This window comes from Tiliqua scincoides, chromosome 15, assembly GCF_035046505.1.
Source record: "Tiliqua scincoides isolate rTilSci1 chromosome 15, rTilSci1.hap2, whole genome shotgun sequence".
NCBI classification, from domain to species: Eukaryota; Metazoa; Chordata; class Lepidosauria; order Squamata; family Scincidae; genus Tiliqua; species Tiliqua scincoides.
In genome coordinates this window covers 1594811-1614166 of record NC_089835.1, presented here as the reverse complement: position 1 = coordinate 1614166, position 19356 = coordinate 1594811, and the positions used below count along the sequence as shown (strand labels likewise).

The window sequence follows — 19356 nt, the reverse complement described above, 5'->3', positions numbered from 1 at the left end:
TAGTCCAGCTTCCTGTATCTCACAGCGGCCCACCAAATGCCCCAGGGAGCACACCAGATAACAAGAGACCTCATCCTGGTGCTCTCCCCTACATCTGGCATTCTGACTTAACCCATTCCTAAAATCAGGAGGTTGCGCATACACATCATGGCTTGTACCCCATAATGGATTTTTCCTCCAGAAACTCGTCCAATCCCCTTTTAAAGGCATCTAGGCTAGACGCCAGCACCACATCCTGTGGCAAGGAGTTCCACAGACTGACCACGCGCTGAGTAAAGAAATATTTTCTTTTGTCTGTCCTAACCCGCCCAACACTCAATTTTAGTGGATGTCCCCTGGTTCTGGTATTATGTGAGAGTGTAAAGAGCATCTCCCTATCCACTCTGTCCATCCCCTGCATAATTTTGTATGTCTCAATCATGTCCCCCCTCAAGCGTCTCTTTTCTAGGCTGAAGAGGCCCAAACGCCGTAGCCTTTCCTCATAAGGAAGGTGCCCCAGCCCCGTAATCATCTTAGTCGCTCTCTTTTGCACCTTTTCCATTTCCAAGTGCAGAGCCCATCAGAGGTAGCCTGGAGAAAGGACTCATCCAGTTTTCCAACCTGGCTTGTGCAAATGTAGCTCTAGGACTAGCAGGTTGCTCTCTGGCACGTGCTGCATTCTAACCACAGGCTGAATTAGAGGCTCAGGGCCAACCCATCCATGCAACTGAGGCAGTTGCTTCTGGCAGCAGACCGGCAAGGGGGGGGCAGTTCCATCCACCTGCTTGCCTCCTAATTCACCCGCTCACAGGCTTGGACTGTTGGAGGATCAGAGACTAACACACCTGGTCTTTACCAGGAGGGGGCTGCATTTCACACACTGCCTCAGAAGGTCTGGTAGCCTCTATGTTCAAGGTGATAACCGATGATGTAGAGGAGCTGGGGGAGAAGAACCCCCCCCGGCACACATCTTTGCACATCTGGGGGCAGCATCTGACCTCGAGTCCTTTTTCATTTAGCCTACTGGTTCTCCAAGGAGTTCTGGTCAGGGTGCATAATTCTCCCAATCTCTTTTTTTTAAAACAGCCTCCTAATACCCCGGCAAAGTGGGTTAGGCTGAAGGAGGGTTACTGGCCCCAAGCCAGTATGGTTTTCAAGGATTTATTAATTATTATTATTATTAACAGTATTTATATACTGCTTTTCAACAAAAAGTTCACAAAGCGGTTTACAGAGAAAATCAAATATCTAATGGCTCCCTGTCCCAAAAGGGCTCACAATCTAAAAAGATGCAACACCAGCAGACAGCCACTAGAACAGACACTGCTGGGGTGAGGTGGGCCAGTTACTCTCCCCCTGCTAAAAAAAGAGGAGCACCCACTTGAAAAAAGTGCCTCTTACCCAATTAGCAGGATTTGAAGTCTGGTTGCCCTGGTCCTATTCTGACTCCCACTACTAGACCTGCTGGAAGTACTGAATTTCTGTTCTTTCCCTTTCTCACCTACAACTGAATCCTCTGTTGCTACACTCCCCAAAGAGAGGCCGGTCTGCAAGGCATCGCTACTTTTAGGGGCACCAGGGAGCAGGACAAGGGAGCCACAACCATGTCCCAGAGCCACACATTGAATGGGGTGGGGGCTCATCTGAAGGCGCTGCCTTCTGGCTGGACTCAGAGGCAGGCTGGGGTGGGGAGCTGCCATCGGCAAAGGAGGTGGATGTCATTCTTAAAGGTCACGTCTCAGTCCTCCCTTTAATCCGCTTAGCCAGAGGGGAGGCTGGGAGCAAAGGGCCCTGTTTACCTGCCTGCTTAAGGCTGCCTGGTGCTTATCACCTGTGCCATCCATGCACCAATCAATATTTTTCATAATTCAATTTTCTCTCCCCTGCTTAAGTGGGGAGGCAGCCCTCACCACACGAACCTGCCTGTCTGCCCCATAACAATCACCTTGCAGGATGTAAAGCCATCTCTTGGCCAACTCCCTCTTTTCAGGCCTGGGCAAACAGATTCCTGTAGGAAGCCCACAAGCCAGGCACAAGGGCATTCACCTTCTGTTTCAGCCCAGCCTCTGATAGTTACAGATACGCTGCCTTGGGATGTGGAAGTTCTGTTGATCTCCTGGAATCCAACAACAGCTATTAGCTACTGCAGCAGTCTCAAGAGGCTTAGGACCTGTTTAACGTGACCAAAGTTAGAGTTTCGAGTGATTTTCTGAAGTCTCTTTTCTAGAGTGATGATAGATTGCACTGCACTGGGGGAGAAGAGCTCAGTGGGCAAAGCTCCTGTTGTGCTTGCAAAATGGTCCCAGTTTAAACCCCTGGCAGCAACTCCAGGTTGGGCTGGGAAAGACCCATTTCTGAACCCCTGGAGAGCTGCTGCCAGTCAGTGCTTGATAATGCTTAGCTATAGAGGCCAAAGGTCTGACGGTCTGGCAGCTTCGTGTGCAGCCAGGAGCATCCCTAGAACAGTAGAAAGAGCCCTTGCTTTGAATGCCCCGGGTTCAAGACCTGGCAGCACCTCCAGTCAGGGCCAGGAAAGAGTTCTATCCAAGTCCTTAGTCAGCATGGACAATGCTCAGTTAGGCAGTCCAAGCTCTCAATATAAGGTAAGCTTCCTAAGTTCACAGTGCCTCTGAGCATGGACAGAGTACCTTGCCCCTCACCTCTGCTGTGATCACAACCATTACAGTCTAACCTCCATTCCCCCCTCCCCTAGAATGCACAAAAGTTGATCCCCCCATAGCTTCCTTAAAGAAAAAAAAAAGTGGGGTGGCAGTCTCAAAAGTGGGGTGGATGATGGAGGCTGAGGGGGGGAGCAGGAGGAGACCTTGTCTGTGCACCAGCTTGTGGGGCAGAGAAAAATGCAGTTTGACAAGCTGAAGGAAGGGCTGACAGAGGCCTTCACAAGGCCGTGACAGTAATTCCAGGTCAATGTGACGAGAGGGCGCTATGAGCCACACAGAATGATAAACAGAATCCCACACCTGGAAGGGGGAAATCAATGCAGGTTTTATTATTTTTCTTTTCATTCCTCATTCAATCTGACAAGAAGCGGGGAGGGGAGGGAACGCACAGAGATATTCATTCAACCACCCGCAACTCCTCATCCCCGCCAACAACTCCATTCTATTAAACAGCAAAAATTGCATTTGCCCCCCTCCCTATTGCATGCATTGCCACTCCCCACCCCACCCTCACTCTCCTACCCCCAGGCATCAGAGCAGAGCAAGCCCACACACACCTCCATTTCTTGCACAACTCCCTGCATATGCTCAGAGGCAATTTGCAAATGGAAGAAATCAGACATTGAGAGGTCAGGGCTGATCTAGGAACTCCTGACTATCTGGAGGAAGCCAAATATTGCCCTCCCTTGAACCAGTGGCCCAGCACCTACCTCCCACTGCCTGGATGTGGAAAGGGAAAGTGGTAGCAGAGCAGAGCAGAATGGCAGGCTAGAGAGTCAGAGATTCTCTAGCCCTTCATTTTCTTCTCCTCTATTCCATTCCCCTCTTCCTTTTAAAATTCATTCAGTGGGAGGGTAAGGAGGAGTGGACATGGAGGGGGCAAAGGGAGGTGGGCGTCTTTTCCATCAACCTACTGCCTGAGGCAACTAGCTCAGCCGGCCTCATGAAAAGGCCGGCCCTGCTGGAGATGCAATGGTGGGGGAAAGCTTTACCTGTTCAATGTCTGCCTTCCATGCAAGCTTCAAGAGGAACAAGAACTCTGCCAGAAAAAACAGGGATGCAAAATGCCACCCCCTCCCCCCTGCTGCCTGCTCAAATAAGAGGAAGACTTCTCTACAGCCCTTCACCAGCCTGGAGCGGAATCCTGCCCACATTTCGGAGGTGGCACACGATAGACAGGCAGGCCATTTCAAGTTTATTATTCTGACACCTTGGAATTCAGTTCTTGATACAAATATACACACGTCTGGGGTTGGAAGGGAGCTCTCAAGGCCTCCTTCCCAGCCAAGGAAGTCTCCTCTTCAGCCATCGGAGTGGGGAGGAAAGGTGTCCTGAATTTGAAGAAGGTCCCCTTCTGGATCATGTGTCACACGGTGCTCCCCCCTCTGTGTGTCTCAAGCCACCCCACCTTGAAAGACGCACCCCCAAGCAGCAGGGAGGGCCTCCATCACGTGGTTGATAACTTCCTGAAGCAGTGGTGGTGGACAAAGATGCTTCTCTGCAAAGAAACAGAGCACGAGGGAGGATTACATGGCGAAAAACAAAACTTCCAGAACTTGGGAAGAGCCCAAGAATCACGAGTCCATCGTTGCCTCCTCTGACTTCTGGTTCTGTTACAACCTGTACAATACTTAACCGGCAATTAAGAGCTGTCCAGGAGGGAGAAGCCTCCTGCTGGCAGGAGGAGTTGGAAAGGGCTAATGTTACTCCGAAATATTCAAAAGCCAGGCAGCTGGATTGGAAGGGCCAAGCCTGCCGCTGTAGCCAATTCATCAGGAGATTCCAAATTTATCATCTCTCATGATGCGCTTACGATCCATCATCTTGTCGTCATCGCAGCTTAAGCTGTAAAATCTGCTTTACCAATTTTAGGATAGCCCTGGGACCCCCCGATTTTATGATAAGGAGAGAGGACCTCTGAGCTTGTGAAGAGTGCAACCTCCACCCTATTCCCAAGCGACCACAAAGAATGAGAGATTGAAGGGGAATCAGAGCAGAGGACGCAACTTCTGGGTAGGTATGGTTTTCTTTGTTGTTTTTTTTGTTTTTTTACTGGAAATAAACACAGTAAACCACAGTAGGTCTACCACAGTAGATCACAGCTGCGATACAAGGACATCTGCAAGAGGGATCTGAAGGCCTTAGAAGTGGACCTCAACAGGTGGGAAACCCTGGCCTCTGAGCGGCCCGCTTGGAGGCAGGCTGTGCAGCATGGCCTTTCCCAGTTTGAAGAGACACTTGGCCAACAGACTCAGGCAAAGAGGCAAAGGAGGAAGGCCCATAGCCAGGGAGACAGACCAGGGACAGGCTGCACTTGCTCCCAGTGTGGAAGGGATTGTCACTCCCGAATCGGCCTTTTCAGCCACACTAGATGCTGTGCCAGAACCACCATTCAGAGCGCGATACCAGAGTCTTTCGAGACTGAAGGTTGCCTACTACTGCCCAGGCCATGAGTCTCTCTCAGCTTAACTAAACCTGTGTCCAGTGACAGTTGCAATGCATGTCTGATGTTCTGCCTTGAGCAAGAAGATCTTGGGAATAGAAACTGCTGGGCATCCCCCCCACACACAAACACTAACTGCCAGGAGCAGGAAGGAAAAAGCAGCAGCCCTTACAGATCCTTACCTGAAGCCTACATCCAGGCAACAGCAGTGCTGGTCTCATAAGTGTACGTCGAAGACCCCGTCCTCCACGGCCTGCACTTCTTCTTCCTGGATTTCTGCAGTGAGGCCAGAATGCAGACCGAGTTAAGTCAAAACCCTGTTTTTCTCAGCACCCCGTCTCCACCTGCCTGCTGCCACTACATTGTTGCCAAAGCAGGAAGGGTGAAGCAGGAGGCATGCGCTGGCACCCACCAAGATCTCCTAAGGTTAGTAGGAGTCAGTCACTGAGTAGGGGTCAAGTGGCAGCTCTGCAACTGCACAGAGCCTTCATCTCTGGGTGTTACGAAACACAGAAAGAAGAATGGTCAAGTTAGAAGGGATCCCACAAAGATCATCTAGTCCAGCCCAGCATTCTAAGTATTTCAGGACCCAAGTGTGGCTGAGGAGTGACCCTGGCCCAAGACCTCCTGATGACACATCCTGGTGTGCCTTTTCCTGTGGTCCATGTCAGTCGTCACTGCTGCTCCTTCTCCTTTTCAAGAAGGAAGAGACAGTGTGGAGGAGTCCTCTTATTGCCTTTTCACGTACAGGGAATAGGAGGAGTGGGAGAACAAGCACCCCCTACACCAATCTGCTGCCTGAGGCAACCAACTCAGTTGGCCTCATGGAGAGGGCCAGCTATACTTGCTTCCCCCCCCTGTAAATAGTACAGTGGGTGAGGGGTGCTCAGGAGCAGGCCTGTGGCAAGGAAAGGGGGCTTTAACTCGATGTCAACTTGCCATTCGAATCCAGATCCCTTCACACTATTCATTCAGCTTGCAAAACAAGTTCCTGTTGTCCCTTCTCTGATCCTTCTGTGGAACTGAAAATTGGCGACTTTTCTCTCCCCATCACACACACACAACACTGAACCTTTCCTTCAGCCCTTTCCTCACAACCCCATCATCATCTTCAACGCACCCTCCTCCTATGTCCGTCCCTGCCCTTCTTGCACCGTGATTCCACCAGACGGAACATACCCTGTTAACAGGGTATCGTTCAACAGCACCTGTGAACAGTCAGCGAAGAAGCACACAAGCGTCTTCCTCACCAGAACTCTTCATCAGGCAGACGGAAAGGAACTTTAAGGCAGGATGTTCTCAGTTGCTGCAGGAAATGGCTGTCGAGATTCAAGACTGAAATTCCTTTCCACTTGGCCACCAATTATGTATAAAGCCAAAAAGCTGGCATGCCCTTTCCCCAAGAGATGCTGTTCTGGAATAGATCACCCTTTTGCTCATTTTTATTTTTGCAGCCAAGAAGCAGAAAAGCATCTGAGAACACTGGAGAAGGAAGCTTGCTGGGTCCTTCTAACAACTCCCCCCTTCTCCCCCCGTCCTTTCCTTTGCACTCTGTCCGATGCAGAATTTTGTAGAATTCAAAAGCTTGTTTTCTTCTTTTAATCTCTGTTGCTTTCATTTCGTCTTCAGCAAGGCTTGTGGATCACCTTGGCTTGTGGATCAACACAGGAGCAATAAAAACTTTCCAAAACTCCTTCTTCAAGATCTGAAACTCCCAGGTGTTAGGTAGACTTTAAACACCAGGGGGAGACACCACATCACAATTCAGCCTCTGCACTAGGTTTCTCAGGGGATATTTGGGGAAGCCATCAGGGAGGCTGAATGAGTGCATTCTCTCTAGCCAGCTCTAAGAAAAATATTTGCTTTGCTGTGTTAGCATAAGAACGTAAGAAGAGCCCTGCTGGATCAGGCCCAGGGCCCATCTAGTTCACCTTCCTGTATAATATCAGTGTGCACAGCCTAGGAGAGGGGGGTAAAGGGGGTAATCTGTACCCAGGACCAGGGTCAGAAAGGGGGCCCAGGAGCCAAAGGAGGGGGCCCAGAAATTTCCTGGGATCTTCCATTTTCCAGTCTCACCCATGCCAATGCTGAGGATATTACTGTGGGCACATGGTAGCGACTACTGCCACAAGCCATACACACCAGGCCCTTAACAGTGCCACATCTGGGAGGAAACTGAGCTGCTACAGTAGTAATTTTGCTCATGGATCTGCTTACCATGAAGGGGCGTACAGGACTCAGCAACACAGCTGCGGGACTGCAGCTGTTGCAGGAGTACATTTTGGTCCACACAGGACATTTTCCATTCTAGTTTAAACCTAAATACCTCGTACAATGATACTAAACTCCTGTAGCGATTTTCTATATTTGAAAGATTTTAGAGAGGGCCCAATCCTATCCAACTTTCTAGCACTGGTGCAACTGCAGTGCAGCGCAAACAAATGTTCCCATACCTTGAGGAGACCTCTGTGACTGCCTCCCTAACATAAGAAGCAGTGCATACCCCATTGGCACAGCAGCACCAGCACTGGAAAATTAGATCGGATTGCGCCCTTAGATGTTTGGTTTTCTGCAGCTACCAGTGCCAGGCAGGCAGGCAGATCTGAGCTCTGCGTTGAGAAGACTGGTAGACCTGGGCTCCAAAACTTTTCTGGTTATTGCTACTTTCCACCTGCATGTTTTGTCCCCATTCTGCCCACCCCCATTGCCACTCCCCACTGTTTTCCTCCCTCCCTCTTTGGGAGCAACTTTGTACCCCCTGATAAAATTCCTCTCAGAGGCCCTGCCAATGTGTTACATTGGTATTACTGGGGGAGGGGGGTTGGTTAACAGAAGGGAGATCTCAAATTAGTTGCAGAAGAAAGTTCACATGGACCCCCCAATGCACACACAGAGCGACACAGGAAACACACGGGCAGGAAGCTATGCTGGGCTGACCCGTTATCGGGAGTGAGAAGCTGGTTTCCGGCCTGGGGTGAGGCTCAGCGGGTGGGGAAGGGGGGGTGGGAGGAGTCACACAGCTTGCCTTGGGGTGACTGCACAAAACAGCTTGTGATCTCTGATGCTAGAGGAAAAAAACAAAAAATGAATATGAACCGGAACAAGGGGGATAATAAAGAACAGAAGGGGAGAGCACAAAAACCTTTGCCCTGCACAACACCAAAACAAGCACACTAAAGTGACAGTTATTATCCATTATGTACATTGCGCCATCAGCGCATGGCGCTTCATGTAGAGTGAGAAGACAGAGCCCTGCCCCAAGAGGCTTACATTCTACATCAGTGATTTTCAACCTTTTTCATCTCGTGGCATACTGACAAGGCACTAAAATGGTCAAGGTACACCATCAGGTTTTTGACAATTGACAAGGCACACCATGCTGCCAGTGGCGGGGAGGGGGCTCCACATCCCCATTGGCCCTACTAATAAATGGGCTACCCCCAAATTCCTGTGGCACACCTGTGGACCACTCACGGCACACTAGTGGTTGAAAATGGCTGTTCTACATATTCAAGGGAGAGACAACAGAGGGAGGGAAGGGAATCAGAAAGAAACAAAGGGAACATATGCAGTGGTTTCAGGTGCACACACTTGCCCTTAGTTACAAGCTATATACAGGTTGGGCATCCCTGATCCAAAGTGCTTGGGATCAGAAGCTTTTTGGATATTGGATTTTTCCATATTTCAGAATTCTTGCATATACTTAATGAGATCTCTTCAGGATGGGGCCCAACTCTAAACACGAAATTCATTTTTTCTTTTTCATATACCCCTTATACACACAGCCTAAAGGTAGTTTTATACAATATTTTAAATAATTTTGTGCATGAAACACGGTTTGTGATTTTATTTCTTTAGGTAAAAAAAGGCATGTTGGCGCTCAAAAAAGTTCCTTATTTTGGAATACTTTGTATTTCAGAATTCTGGAAAAGGGATGCCCAACTTATATTTGCATTGCCCAGGAATTGCAGGCCTGAAGGAAAATGTTATCTGGCTTTTGCTATCAGCCAGAAGGCTTCCCCCGACTGCCCTCTCACCTCCCCAAAATAATATCTTGGCAATGAAAAATGCAGATTGGCCCTTGCCCATCAGCCAGAGGATGAATGATGAGATGTTGGTTCTGGGCATTGAGGATGTCTGCTATCTGGAAGGTGGGAGCTAGGTTTACCATGGAGTATGGAGAAGCAGTGCAGAACAGCTGGGTCATCTGGAAGGGCAAGGGGAGAGGACAGAACAACTTAACCCCCTGGTGTAGGCAGTGTCCAAAGGAGGAAACACAGGACAGGGTGAGCTCTCCAAGGCCAGTGAAGGAACGCCCAGACCCTGGGGACAATCCACATCCCTTTACAAGGCTGCCATTAACACAAGCTACTGGTTTTGTTCACTGCACTGAACTCGTTTTTAAACAAGAGAAGGAGGGATTCAAATCCATTTTAAAAATAGACACCCCAAAGGGCTGGCAGCACAAGCCTTCTGGAACCAAAGAACCAGTTTCAAAAATTGTGGGGCTTCTAGGTAAAATATGCAGACGTGGTAGAACTGGCCTCCTTCCTAGAGGACCTGGAAGACAGCCAATACCGCCCCACCACCTCTTGGAATCAGCAGGGGTAGTTTTGGGTAAACAGTTGAAACCAAGGAGCAGAGGGAAGGAATAAGCTGACATTTCCATAACACAAACAAGCAAGCAGTAGAATCCCTCAAGGACACAGAGACCAGGACTGGCCAACTGAGACAATTGCCTCAGTTGGGAGGATGGGTAGGGTGCATCCACGTCCATCTGTCCTCCCAGCTGCCCACCTCCACCACTTCTCCTCTTCCTTGTTGAACTCAGGGAGTGAAGGAGGAAGCCAGAGCAGAACATGGAGGAGAGGGCTAGAACAGTGTTTCCTAAACTGTGGGTCTGGCCCTGATTGTTGGTGGGTCATGAAACAGACAAACTGATAGCTGAATCAGAAAATATACTGTATTGAGCCCTATGGAAAGTGAAACTGAGCAGCACATGTGTGTTTACTTGTGAGTAGGCAACCATACCTCAGTTCAGGTTGACGGGCAGCTCAAGAGGAACACAACAGCATCAGAATGGTACTGATTCATTGAGCACAGGCCCCAAAAAATACTCAAGAAGGAAGTACCCCCTCACCAAACTGACAAGGAAGATGTATTGAGCCCCATGCAGTGGTTCCCAAACTGTGGATCGGGACCCATTGGTGAACTGCAACCAGATTTTTGGTGGGTTGCCAAAGTGTGATGGAAAGATCAGATAAGAACATAAGAACATAAGAACAGCCCCACTGGATCAGGCCATAGGCCCATCTAGTCCAGTTTCCTGTATCTCACAGCGGCCCACCAAATGCCCCAGGGAGCACACCAGATAACAAGAGACCTCATCCTGGTGCTCTCCCCTACATCTGGCATTCTGACTTAACCCATTCCTAAAATCAGGAGGTTGCGCATACACATCATGGCTTGTACCCCGTAATGGATTTTTCCTCCAGAAACTCGTCCAATCCCCTTTTAAAGGCGTCTAGGCTAGACGCCAGCACCACATCCTGTGGCAAGGAGTTCCACAGACCGACCACGCGCTGAGTAAAGAAATATTTTCTTTTGTCTGTCCTAACCCGCCCAACACTCAATTTTAGATAAAAATTACATACTGTAGTTGCTAATTACTCTACAAAGACCTCAGCTCCTGCAGTTTGCAAGCATGTGTGAAAATAGGGACATAAATGCTGAGGGTTTTAATTCTGGTTATTATTACTTATAAATAAATAAAATATTATTTCTTTTAGATTTTTTTTAAAAGTCTTGTAAACCTAGGTGGGTCTCAATAGAATGTCGTTTAAAAAATGGGTCTCAGTGCTAAAAAGTTTGGGAACTACTGCCCTCTGGAAAGTGAAACTGTGCCACACATGCATGTTTACTCATGAGTAGGCAACCATGCCCCAACTGCTATCTAAGGCCAAAAGAAGGGGAACACAAGGCCACCTGAATCTGATGAACACGAAGCTCAACAAATGCTCCAGCCCTTGAGCAGCTGGTCAGGTGACACTTGTTTTCTAGTCTTGTAAAGCTAGGTGGGTCCCAATGGAGTTAAAAAGTGGGTCCCAGTGCTAAAACGTTTGGGAACCACTGGGTTAGAAAATCTCCAATTCGATCTGTTACAACCTTGGGAGCAGAGAAGTGGTGGTAGATCTGGAGTCAGAGTAGACAACCAAGGAGCCATGTTCACAGAAAACATCAAATGACCTGTATACCCCAGACTGCTGGGAACAGGCCACAGGACAGGGTTGATGCTGAGCTGTCACTCAGAGGCAGTTATTGGACAAGAGGGAAGAGCTTTCAGGTGCCTCCTTAGCAGCCAGGAGGGCAGAAACACGGCTCAGCTAGTGCTCCATCCCTCGGTATTGCAGGAAGAGAGAATGGGCGCATCCATACCTGTGTGCCGCAGGGAAGTCCGCCCAGGCCGTGGCAGGGAAAAGCTGAAGGATCGGGCAGGCAAAGCTGCCGGCCCGTCGAGACTGACACTCTTGGCACGCTTGCGGCACTCCACACTGAGGAGGTCCCGGCACTGTTTGTGGCAGCTCACGCCACACGCTGCAGGGCACAAGAGAAGAGAGGGTAAGCAGAACTCCCTGCTGTGTCCCCCTGCACTGATCAACCCTCATGGAGTGGCTTATGCCATTGAGGTGTGGGAGCTCAAGCTGGGATGGAAGATCAGAGGTATAACTCACTGTCCTGGTGCCTGGGGCGGTGATGTCACTTCTGGATTTTCCCCAGAGGAGGGGCAAAGGCAGCTTCATGCCCTGTTCCTTCTCCTGAGAAGACTTGGGGAACCCCCACAGGAGAAGGAATGGGGGCGTGAAACTCCCAGTGCCTCCTCCATAATTAGAGTGGAGCCTGAGGGTAAGTCATGTGTAGTGGCGTCGCTTAGGGAAGTGCGGGCCACACCAGGTGACACAAGGGGGGGGAGGTGACACGCCCTGGGGGGATGAAGCACTAACATCACGGCTTTAGGAGCTACCCTATCATGCTATACGCCGTTGGATGCGGAATGTCCAGCGGAATGCAATGCAAAAAACGAGAGCAAAATCGCTCCTTTCATTCAAAAGGTATGGCCAAAAAACCGGAAAGAAAAAATGCATGGAGCCCTATGGAAAGTGAAAGTGAGCCGTATCGCGCGTTTACTCGTGAGTAGGCATACTTGCCATAGTCCTTTGGAAAGGGCAGGCTGAGAGAAATCCAATGACACCAGAATGGTCCTGATCCAATGAATGCAGCCCCCAAAAAACACCCAAGAAGGAGGTCCCCCCTCCCAGCTGCAAGTCTATTGAGCCCTATGGAAAACGAAGCAGCCTCATGGTCACGTTTACTTGCGAGTAGGCAGACGTGCATTGGCTGGTGGTCAAGCCAGGCAAAGGGGAAGGTGAGGACACCAGAATGGTCCCGATTCGATGGAGCTGGAGTGCAACAAATGCTCCAGAAGGCAGCCTCCCCTCCCCCCACTAAAAAGGACAAAAAAAGAGGCTTGAACTGGTAAGGGGAAAGTTTTCTATTTTGCACTTGCAAAACCAGGAGGGTCTTTATCTTGATGTGCCTGAAATAGAAGAACTCTAAACTGGGCACTGGGAGGGCTGAAGAGCTCACTGATTCTTTGGGGGGGGGGTATTATGGCAGGCAGATTACAGAGTAAGCCCCATTGACTACTATGGGACTTACTTCTGAGTAGACATGCATAGGATTGGGCTCACAGACTGCAATCCTACCCACACTTTCCTGAGAGTAAGCCCCATTGACCACAATAGGACTTACTTCAGAGTAGATCCACTTGGTGGAACAGGACTGGCTCCTCCTTATTTAATTATTTATTTTATTTTAATTTAATTATTTATAATTATTTATTTTAATTTGCTTGATGATGTCACTTCTGGCCATGACATCACTTCCAATGGGTCCTGGACAGATTGTCATTCAAAAAAGTGGGTCCCAGTGCTAAAAGTTTGAGAGCTGCTGCAATAAGGTGTGAGTAAGTTGACACGGGTGTGTGCGTGCGTGTGTGTGTGTGTTTGTTTGTGACTCTACAAGTTTTCAAAATCACTAAAATCAGAGTTTGGAGGAATAATCCCATCATGTTATATATCAATCAATGCGTAATTTCATGCAGAATGCAATGAAACAAACCACATTGAAATATCTGTGTTCTAACAAAAGGTACAGCCAAAAAACCAGTGGGGGCTGGGCAATGGCACATCACCATGCCCACCACCTGGGGCGTTACCCTGCCCACTGCATGGGGTGACGCGCAGGCCTCCTGCACTGGGTGACACAAATCCTAGTGACGCCACTGGTCATGCACCCAGGTGTAGCACCCAGGGCAGGTGTCCTCAGACTCCACCCTAGTTACGCCTCGGTGGAAGCTGTACCCTTTGAACTGACAGCCTTTTCTGCAATCCAGCAGAAAGGGGGAAATGGCTGGTCTTAAGCTTCCTCAGTTAAGCACCACACAACCCTGGGAGCACTCCCTATGTACACACCAAAAGGGAGAAGGGCTGTAGTGTAGTGGGAGAGCCCCTGCTTTGTATACCCAGTTCAACCTCTGGCAACATTTCTTGGTAAGGCTGGACAATGACCCTTTACCAAGGAGCTGCTGCCAGTCCGTGCTTGACAATGCTGAGCTATAGAGACCAAGGGTCTGGCTCAGCACGGCAGCGTCACATGCATCTAGAGCAGCCATTTTCAACCACCATGCCATGGCACACTGGTGTGCCGTGAATGGTCTGCAAGTCTGCCATGGGAGTTTGGGGGTCATATATTAGTAGGGCCCTTGGGATACGTGAGTCCCCCGTCAGCAGTGCAATGTGCCTTGTCCATTGTCAAAAAACTGATGGTATGCCTTGACAATTTTAGCACCTTCTCAGTGCGCCATGAGATGAAAATGGTGAAAATCACTGATCTAGATCTTCCCTTCTCCCCACAGTCAACTGAATGCATCTTACATTTTCCACCAATATCTGACACTCTTGCCCCCACAACTCACCTCGACACTTCAGTCCTTGCTTATAGAGTCCAAGGATCTAAAAAGAGAGAGAAAAGTCCACTGTCTGGGTGGGAAGCAAGGATGGATGTGTAAGGAGCTTGTGTACACTCTCTTTCACACAAAGTTATTCCTTCCCTTGCCTTTCTGAAGTCTTAAAATAAAAGGAGGTTGGTTTCTAAGCCAGAAAAAAAACGGGCCCAAAATGGTGCATAGGATCTTGCTGTGCTGGCAAGGCAGGGTCACAAGCCTTGGAGTTACACAGGTCTCTTCTAAAACTAGGAAGGGCAGCCAGTCTAACCAGAAAGTAGAGAGGAGACCTCAAATTCACCAAACGATACATTAAGGCCCTGCACAATCTGAGTTGTAGGCCACTGCGTGGGGGAAGAAGCAACTCTGCAATCCAAAAAATACACAATCCATTTCACAGTTCAATGTCAAGACAATGATAAAAGCGCACAGCTTTAAGAGCCTTCGCACGACTGTCCAAAGAATGAAACAGCAAACTGTCTCTAACGGGAAGAACAAGGCTGTCCAAAAATAGCGAAGAGGATGAGATGCCACAATAATAGACTATCCAGCCTCACTTTAAAAACAGTGGCCGAATTTACAAGAAAACAGAAGGTTTTTCAGCCAACACACAGCACAATTTATCAGAAGATTCTCATTCTCTCCAAGGTCTCCTCTTTTGGGGCTTTTCCCTTTTTCCCAGAGGCCCCACCAATACCCAATGTATTCAGCAACAGGGAATCGTGGCTACCAGAGACTGAGCTGTGAATCAGGAATATCCCTGGATTGCCTCTGCTAGGAACTCATTAGGTGGACAAAAATCCCCATTTTGCAGATAGAGAAGACCGAGGCTGAGAGGGAGGGGTTAGCTTTAGCTCAGTCTTCCCCATCTGCAAAATGGGGGTTTTTGTCCATCTTCATCCGCCCAACTATCTCCACCTGCTCCATGGATTCAGAAAGGAAGAAGGGAACAGAGCAGAAGTGAAAGTGCAGAAAAGAGTGGTGGGCTAGAATGCCTCCAACTCTCTTCTCCTCCCCACTTCTGCTCAGTTATCTCTTTGAATCCAAGGAGAAAGAGGAGCAGCGTTGCACACTGCTGGGTAAAAGGGAACAATACTTATGGTGCTGTCTCAGATTTGGGCCAGCCCAGACCACCAAGGTTCCAGAGCCCTCGGAAAGGCCCACTACCACAGCCCCAGACCACCTTAATGTCCACGGTATCCCTGCAATGGCAACAGCATGGCTCGTGAGTCAAGCCACTGTCGCTTCCTCTCTCCCATCCCATCCACAGGCATATTCCGTTCCCCAGAGGTACCCCAAAACAGTGCAGGGACCTCTGGAGGAACTATCCCATTTGCACATGGTGTGCCCCTTGAGGAAGCAGTGACAAAGCAAATCTCTCGGCCAAGAAAGCCACTCCATCTCGGTGCCTCCTCCGCCACCCTAAGACCCACTTAAGTCTTGCAGGCAGGACCAGGCCCACAGGAGACAGTGCGCCGAGAGTCCCCACCAAACAGGAGCCAGCCGTGTCTCCCTCTCCCTCTGCTGTCTCCAGGGCAGAAGTCCGGCCTTTTCACAGTAATATACCCAGATGACACAATATAAAGAATTAAACAACCAACCCTCAGTCCCAGTCCACAAATAATGCGCTTAATAAGTGCATTCCAGTCGCCTTTGCACAAATATGTTCATTCAAAAACAAGGAATGTAAAGAGTCTGCAATGGCTACACACGCAAAGCATCAGTCACCCACCTCTGAGCATCAGGCACACGAAGTGGTTGATTCACGCCTCTCTTGCCAGCATTCAACACAGTAAACTGCAAGTTCACTTCCCCACCTGCCCCCTGCAGACTGAGGTGTGACTGCTAAGGAAGCCCTCCGAGTTCCCCCAGAGGTCAGAACTAAAACTCCCTACACAACACAGAGAATTTGACAAAAATGCACAGAATCTCAAGATCAAAAGGTGGCTCATTCTTGAAATACTTACCAGCCAGCAGTGCTGCAAAATCCGCCTCTGAATTCTGACTGACTAACTGTTAACACAACTGCAATTTTCTGGCCAAATGGGACAACTTGAACCCAGTGGAATAGCTAAGGGTGCAGGGGGGTTACATTGCCCCGGGTACCATACCTTGAAGGGGTGCCAAATCGCACCTCCGACAGCAGACCCGAGGCTAAAAAACAGTGGCCTTCCGAGACTGAGGAAGACCACGTGTGGAAGACCACCTGTAGCCTGAGAAGGCCTACTGGAGGCCTCAGAGAGGCACTTCCAATTTTTGGAAAGGCACTTCCGGGGGGGTGGGGGGGTGTTAACATGGGCACCCTTTCAAGTGTGTGTGAAATTTGACATTCGGGGGTGTTAAAAATGTTTGTGCCTCTGGGTGCCAGATAGCTTAGCAACACCACTGCTTGGACCAAAGCTTTTCAATCTCACCTCCCCAAAGTTTCACACTTCTGTGTACCTGGCTAAGGAGGCAGAAGTGGACAGTTCACCCCACAAGAAGCTTCTCCAGTTGTTGCTGCTGCCTCCTGATCTCCCCCCCCCCCGCTGTGCACCCGACTTGCCCAACCCTCCTCCTTTTCCATGACAGAAAACTACTCCACTGATGCCCAGACACCCCCAGCCCACTTTGGGCAGCATCAGGATAGGCAGAGCAGGGCGATCCAGAAGAGCTGCCCCCTGCCAGCGAGGCTGAGAACCAGCTGCCATATTAAGAACGTAAGAGCCCCAACTGGTTCAGGCCCAGGGCCCATTCAGTCCAGCTTACTGGATCTCACAGTGGCCCACTAGATGCTTCAGGGAGCATACATCCCGGTGCCACTCCCTTGCCCCTGGCATTCTGAGGGAGCCTACTTCTAAAACCAGGAGGTTGCACATACCCATCACGGCTTGGAACCTGTGATGGCCTTTTCTCCCATAACTCTGTCCAATCCCCTTTTAAAGGCATATAGGCCAGGTGCCATCGCCACATCTTGTGGCAAGGAGTTCCACAGATGAATTGCATGCTGGGTAAAGAAATATTTGGTGGAAAAGCACTGTTTTATACTCCCTCCAAAATCCGTCAACGACCCTAACTCAAGGAATGAACCACAAGTTACAGAACTAGGTCAGTGGTCTAACATGGTAGACCCAGAGGTGCCCGGCTCTTGAAAGCACATTACACAGGTGCAAAAGAGAGCGACTAAGATTATTACGGGGCTGGGGCACCTTCCTTATGAGGAAAGGCTACGGCGTTTGGGCCTCTTCAGCCTAGAAAAGAGACGCCTGAGGGGGGACATGATTGAGACATACAAAATTATGCAGGGGATGGACAAAGTGGATGCTCTTTACACTCTCACATAACACCAGAACCAGGGGACATCCACTAAAATTGAGTGTTGGGAGGGTTAGGACAGACAAAAGAAAATATTTCTTTACTCAGCGTGTGGTTGGTCTGTGGAACTCCTTGCCACAGGATGTGGTGACAGCATCTGGCCTGGACGCCTTTAAAAGGGGATTTGACAAGTTTCTGGAGGAAAAATCCATTACAGGGTACAAGCCATGATGTGAATGTGCAACCTCCTGGTTTTAAAAATGGGCTATGTCCGAATGCCAGATGCAAGGGAGGGCACCAGGATGAGGTCTCTTGTTATCTGGTGTGCTCCCTGGGGCATTTGGTGGGCCGCTGTGAGATACAGGAAGCTGGACTAGATGGGCCTATAGCCTGATCCAGTGGGGCTGTACTTATGTTCTTATGTAGAGGAAAACCTTTTTGATCTGGCTCTGCAGGGTGATGCTTACACTCCTTAGTGCTGGAACAGAGTCACTCTGCTCTGAAAGCAACCCCACCGCCCCACTCTGGAAAAACAGCTCACCAGGCCCTTGCAGTGGCGACAGGCGATGGGGCGAAGGAAAGTGGTTTCGTGGAAACTGTGGATGAAGCCCATCTTGCCATTGAGCTCCATGCTGGACTTCATGAAGTAGGAGATCATCTCTTCTCGACTGATGCAGCCATCCCTAATTCACAAAGGGTCACAAGAATTAGGGGGATGCTTGTGTAATTTGAGTCACACTTTCTAGAGTGGGCAAAGAGCTTCCCTGGTTTCATCCTGATGTCATCCTCACAAAACTCCAGAAAGGTGATTTGTTATTGTTCCCTTACTGCAGATGGGGAAGACTGAGAGGTTGAGCATGGGGGACGTGCCACCTGGTGAGTGCAGAGCAGAGAGGAGGTTTGAAATGGGCAAGTCCTGTCCCCAGCATAGTCCTTAGCCCTGACACCCACCCTCAACGCTTGCCTTGGAACCAGACACAGCTGGTGGCTTCACAAAATGGGTGTGCTACCACGGTGCCTTAAGACCCCTAACCACACCTTCCACTGGCTCCATCAATGCTCCTCCTGCTTGTGCCACTCCAGTTCTGCCCTAAGAAGTTCCTCCAATCAGCCATGCCAGCTAAATAGAACCTCCATGTTCAGGAGCACAAACAAATAGGGGAGACCCATGGTCACCTCATCCTGTTTGTGAGCTCCCAGGTGGGCATCTAGCCACTGTTGGAGACAGGATGTTGGGCTAAGATGCCGAGAGGAGATGTGGCCAAGGTTATAAACTGAGTTAAAGGTGAGGGTGTTGCGTCTGAGCCACGGCATCAATGCCCCCTCTCACATCCTTTCCCCTTCCTAAAACAACTTTGACACAATCTCTGCTGCAACAACCCACTCCAAATTGCTCCTCCCCACCTCTTGCAGACTTCCATGTTTGCAGAGGCAAAACAGCAAAACAAGCTTGGGCTCCCTCACTAAGTCACACGGCCACAGACCATCACTTCCTCATGCAAAGCACAACCGGCTTGCGAAATCTGCTGCCGCAGAGGCACCGCGAGGGCCACAAACTTCAAGTGGCTTGAAAAGAGAAAAATCAGACAAACGGCACAGAGGAGAAAAGATCTATCCACAGATGTCAGCCATGGCAGTTAAAGGGAAATCCCTGCTTTTTGGCCTCAGTCTTCCCCTTCTGCAATATGGGGATAATGATACCTATATTTGAGGGTTGATGCTAAATGCATGAAAGCACTTTGTATGCTCAGATAGCATGATGCCAATATTATAAGAACAATGCTGGAGACAGAGGGTAGCTTTTCCTCAGATAATTTTAACGTGGCCTAAAAAAAATAAAAGGATCTCTGTGTATACCCATCCCATTTCAGCCTCTGCTCAAATAGGCCTGGCAGGAG

The 19356-nt window shown here is 49.5% G+C and overlaps 1 protein-coding gene across 3 annotated transcripts in view; it reads right to left on the bottom strand.

The window, feature by feature from the left end:
• Positions 1 to 3834: 3834 nt before the first annotated feature.
• Positions 3835 to 19356, bottom strand: part of RASGRP2 (RAS guanyl releasing protein 2) — a 44530-nt gene continuing 29008 nt past the window's right edge. Inside the window, exons 13-18 of one of the 3 annotated variants that reach the window (XM_066610159.1) lie at positions 18000 to 18141; positions 14138 to 14174; positions 11539 to 11697; positions 8129 to 8167; positions 5286 to 5379; positions 3835 to 4158 (exon numbers count right to left, since the gene is read on the bottom strand). In XM_066610159.1, the coding sequence (XP_066466256.1) occupies positions 5321 to 5379; positions 8129 to 8167; positions 11539 to 11697; positions 14138 to 14174; positions 18000 to 18141 (436 nt within the window). In that variant the 3' untranslated portion in view covers positions 3835 to 4158; positions 5286 to 5320. The remainder of the gene's footprint in view (positions 4159 to 5285; positions 5380 to 8128; positions 8168 to 11538; positions 11698 to 14137; positions 14175 to 17999; positions 18142 to 19356) is intronic. The other 2 variants (XM_066610160.1, XM_066610161.1) reach the window with 2 other exon arrangements.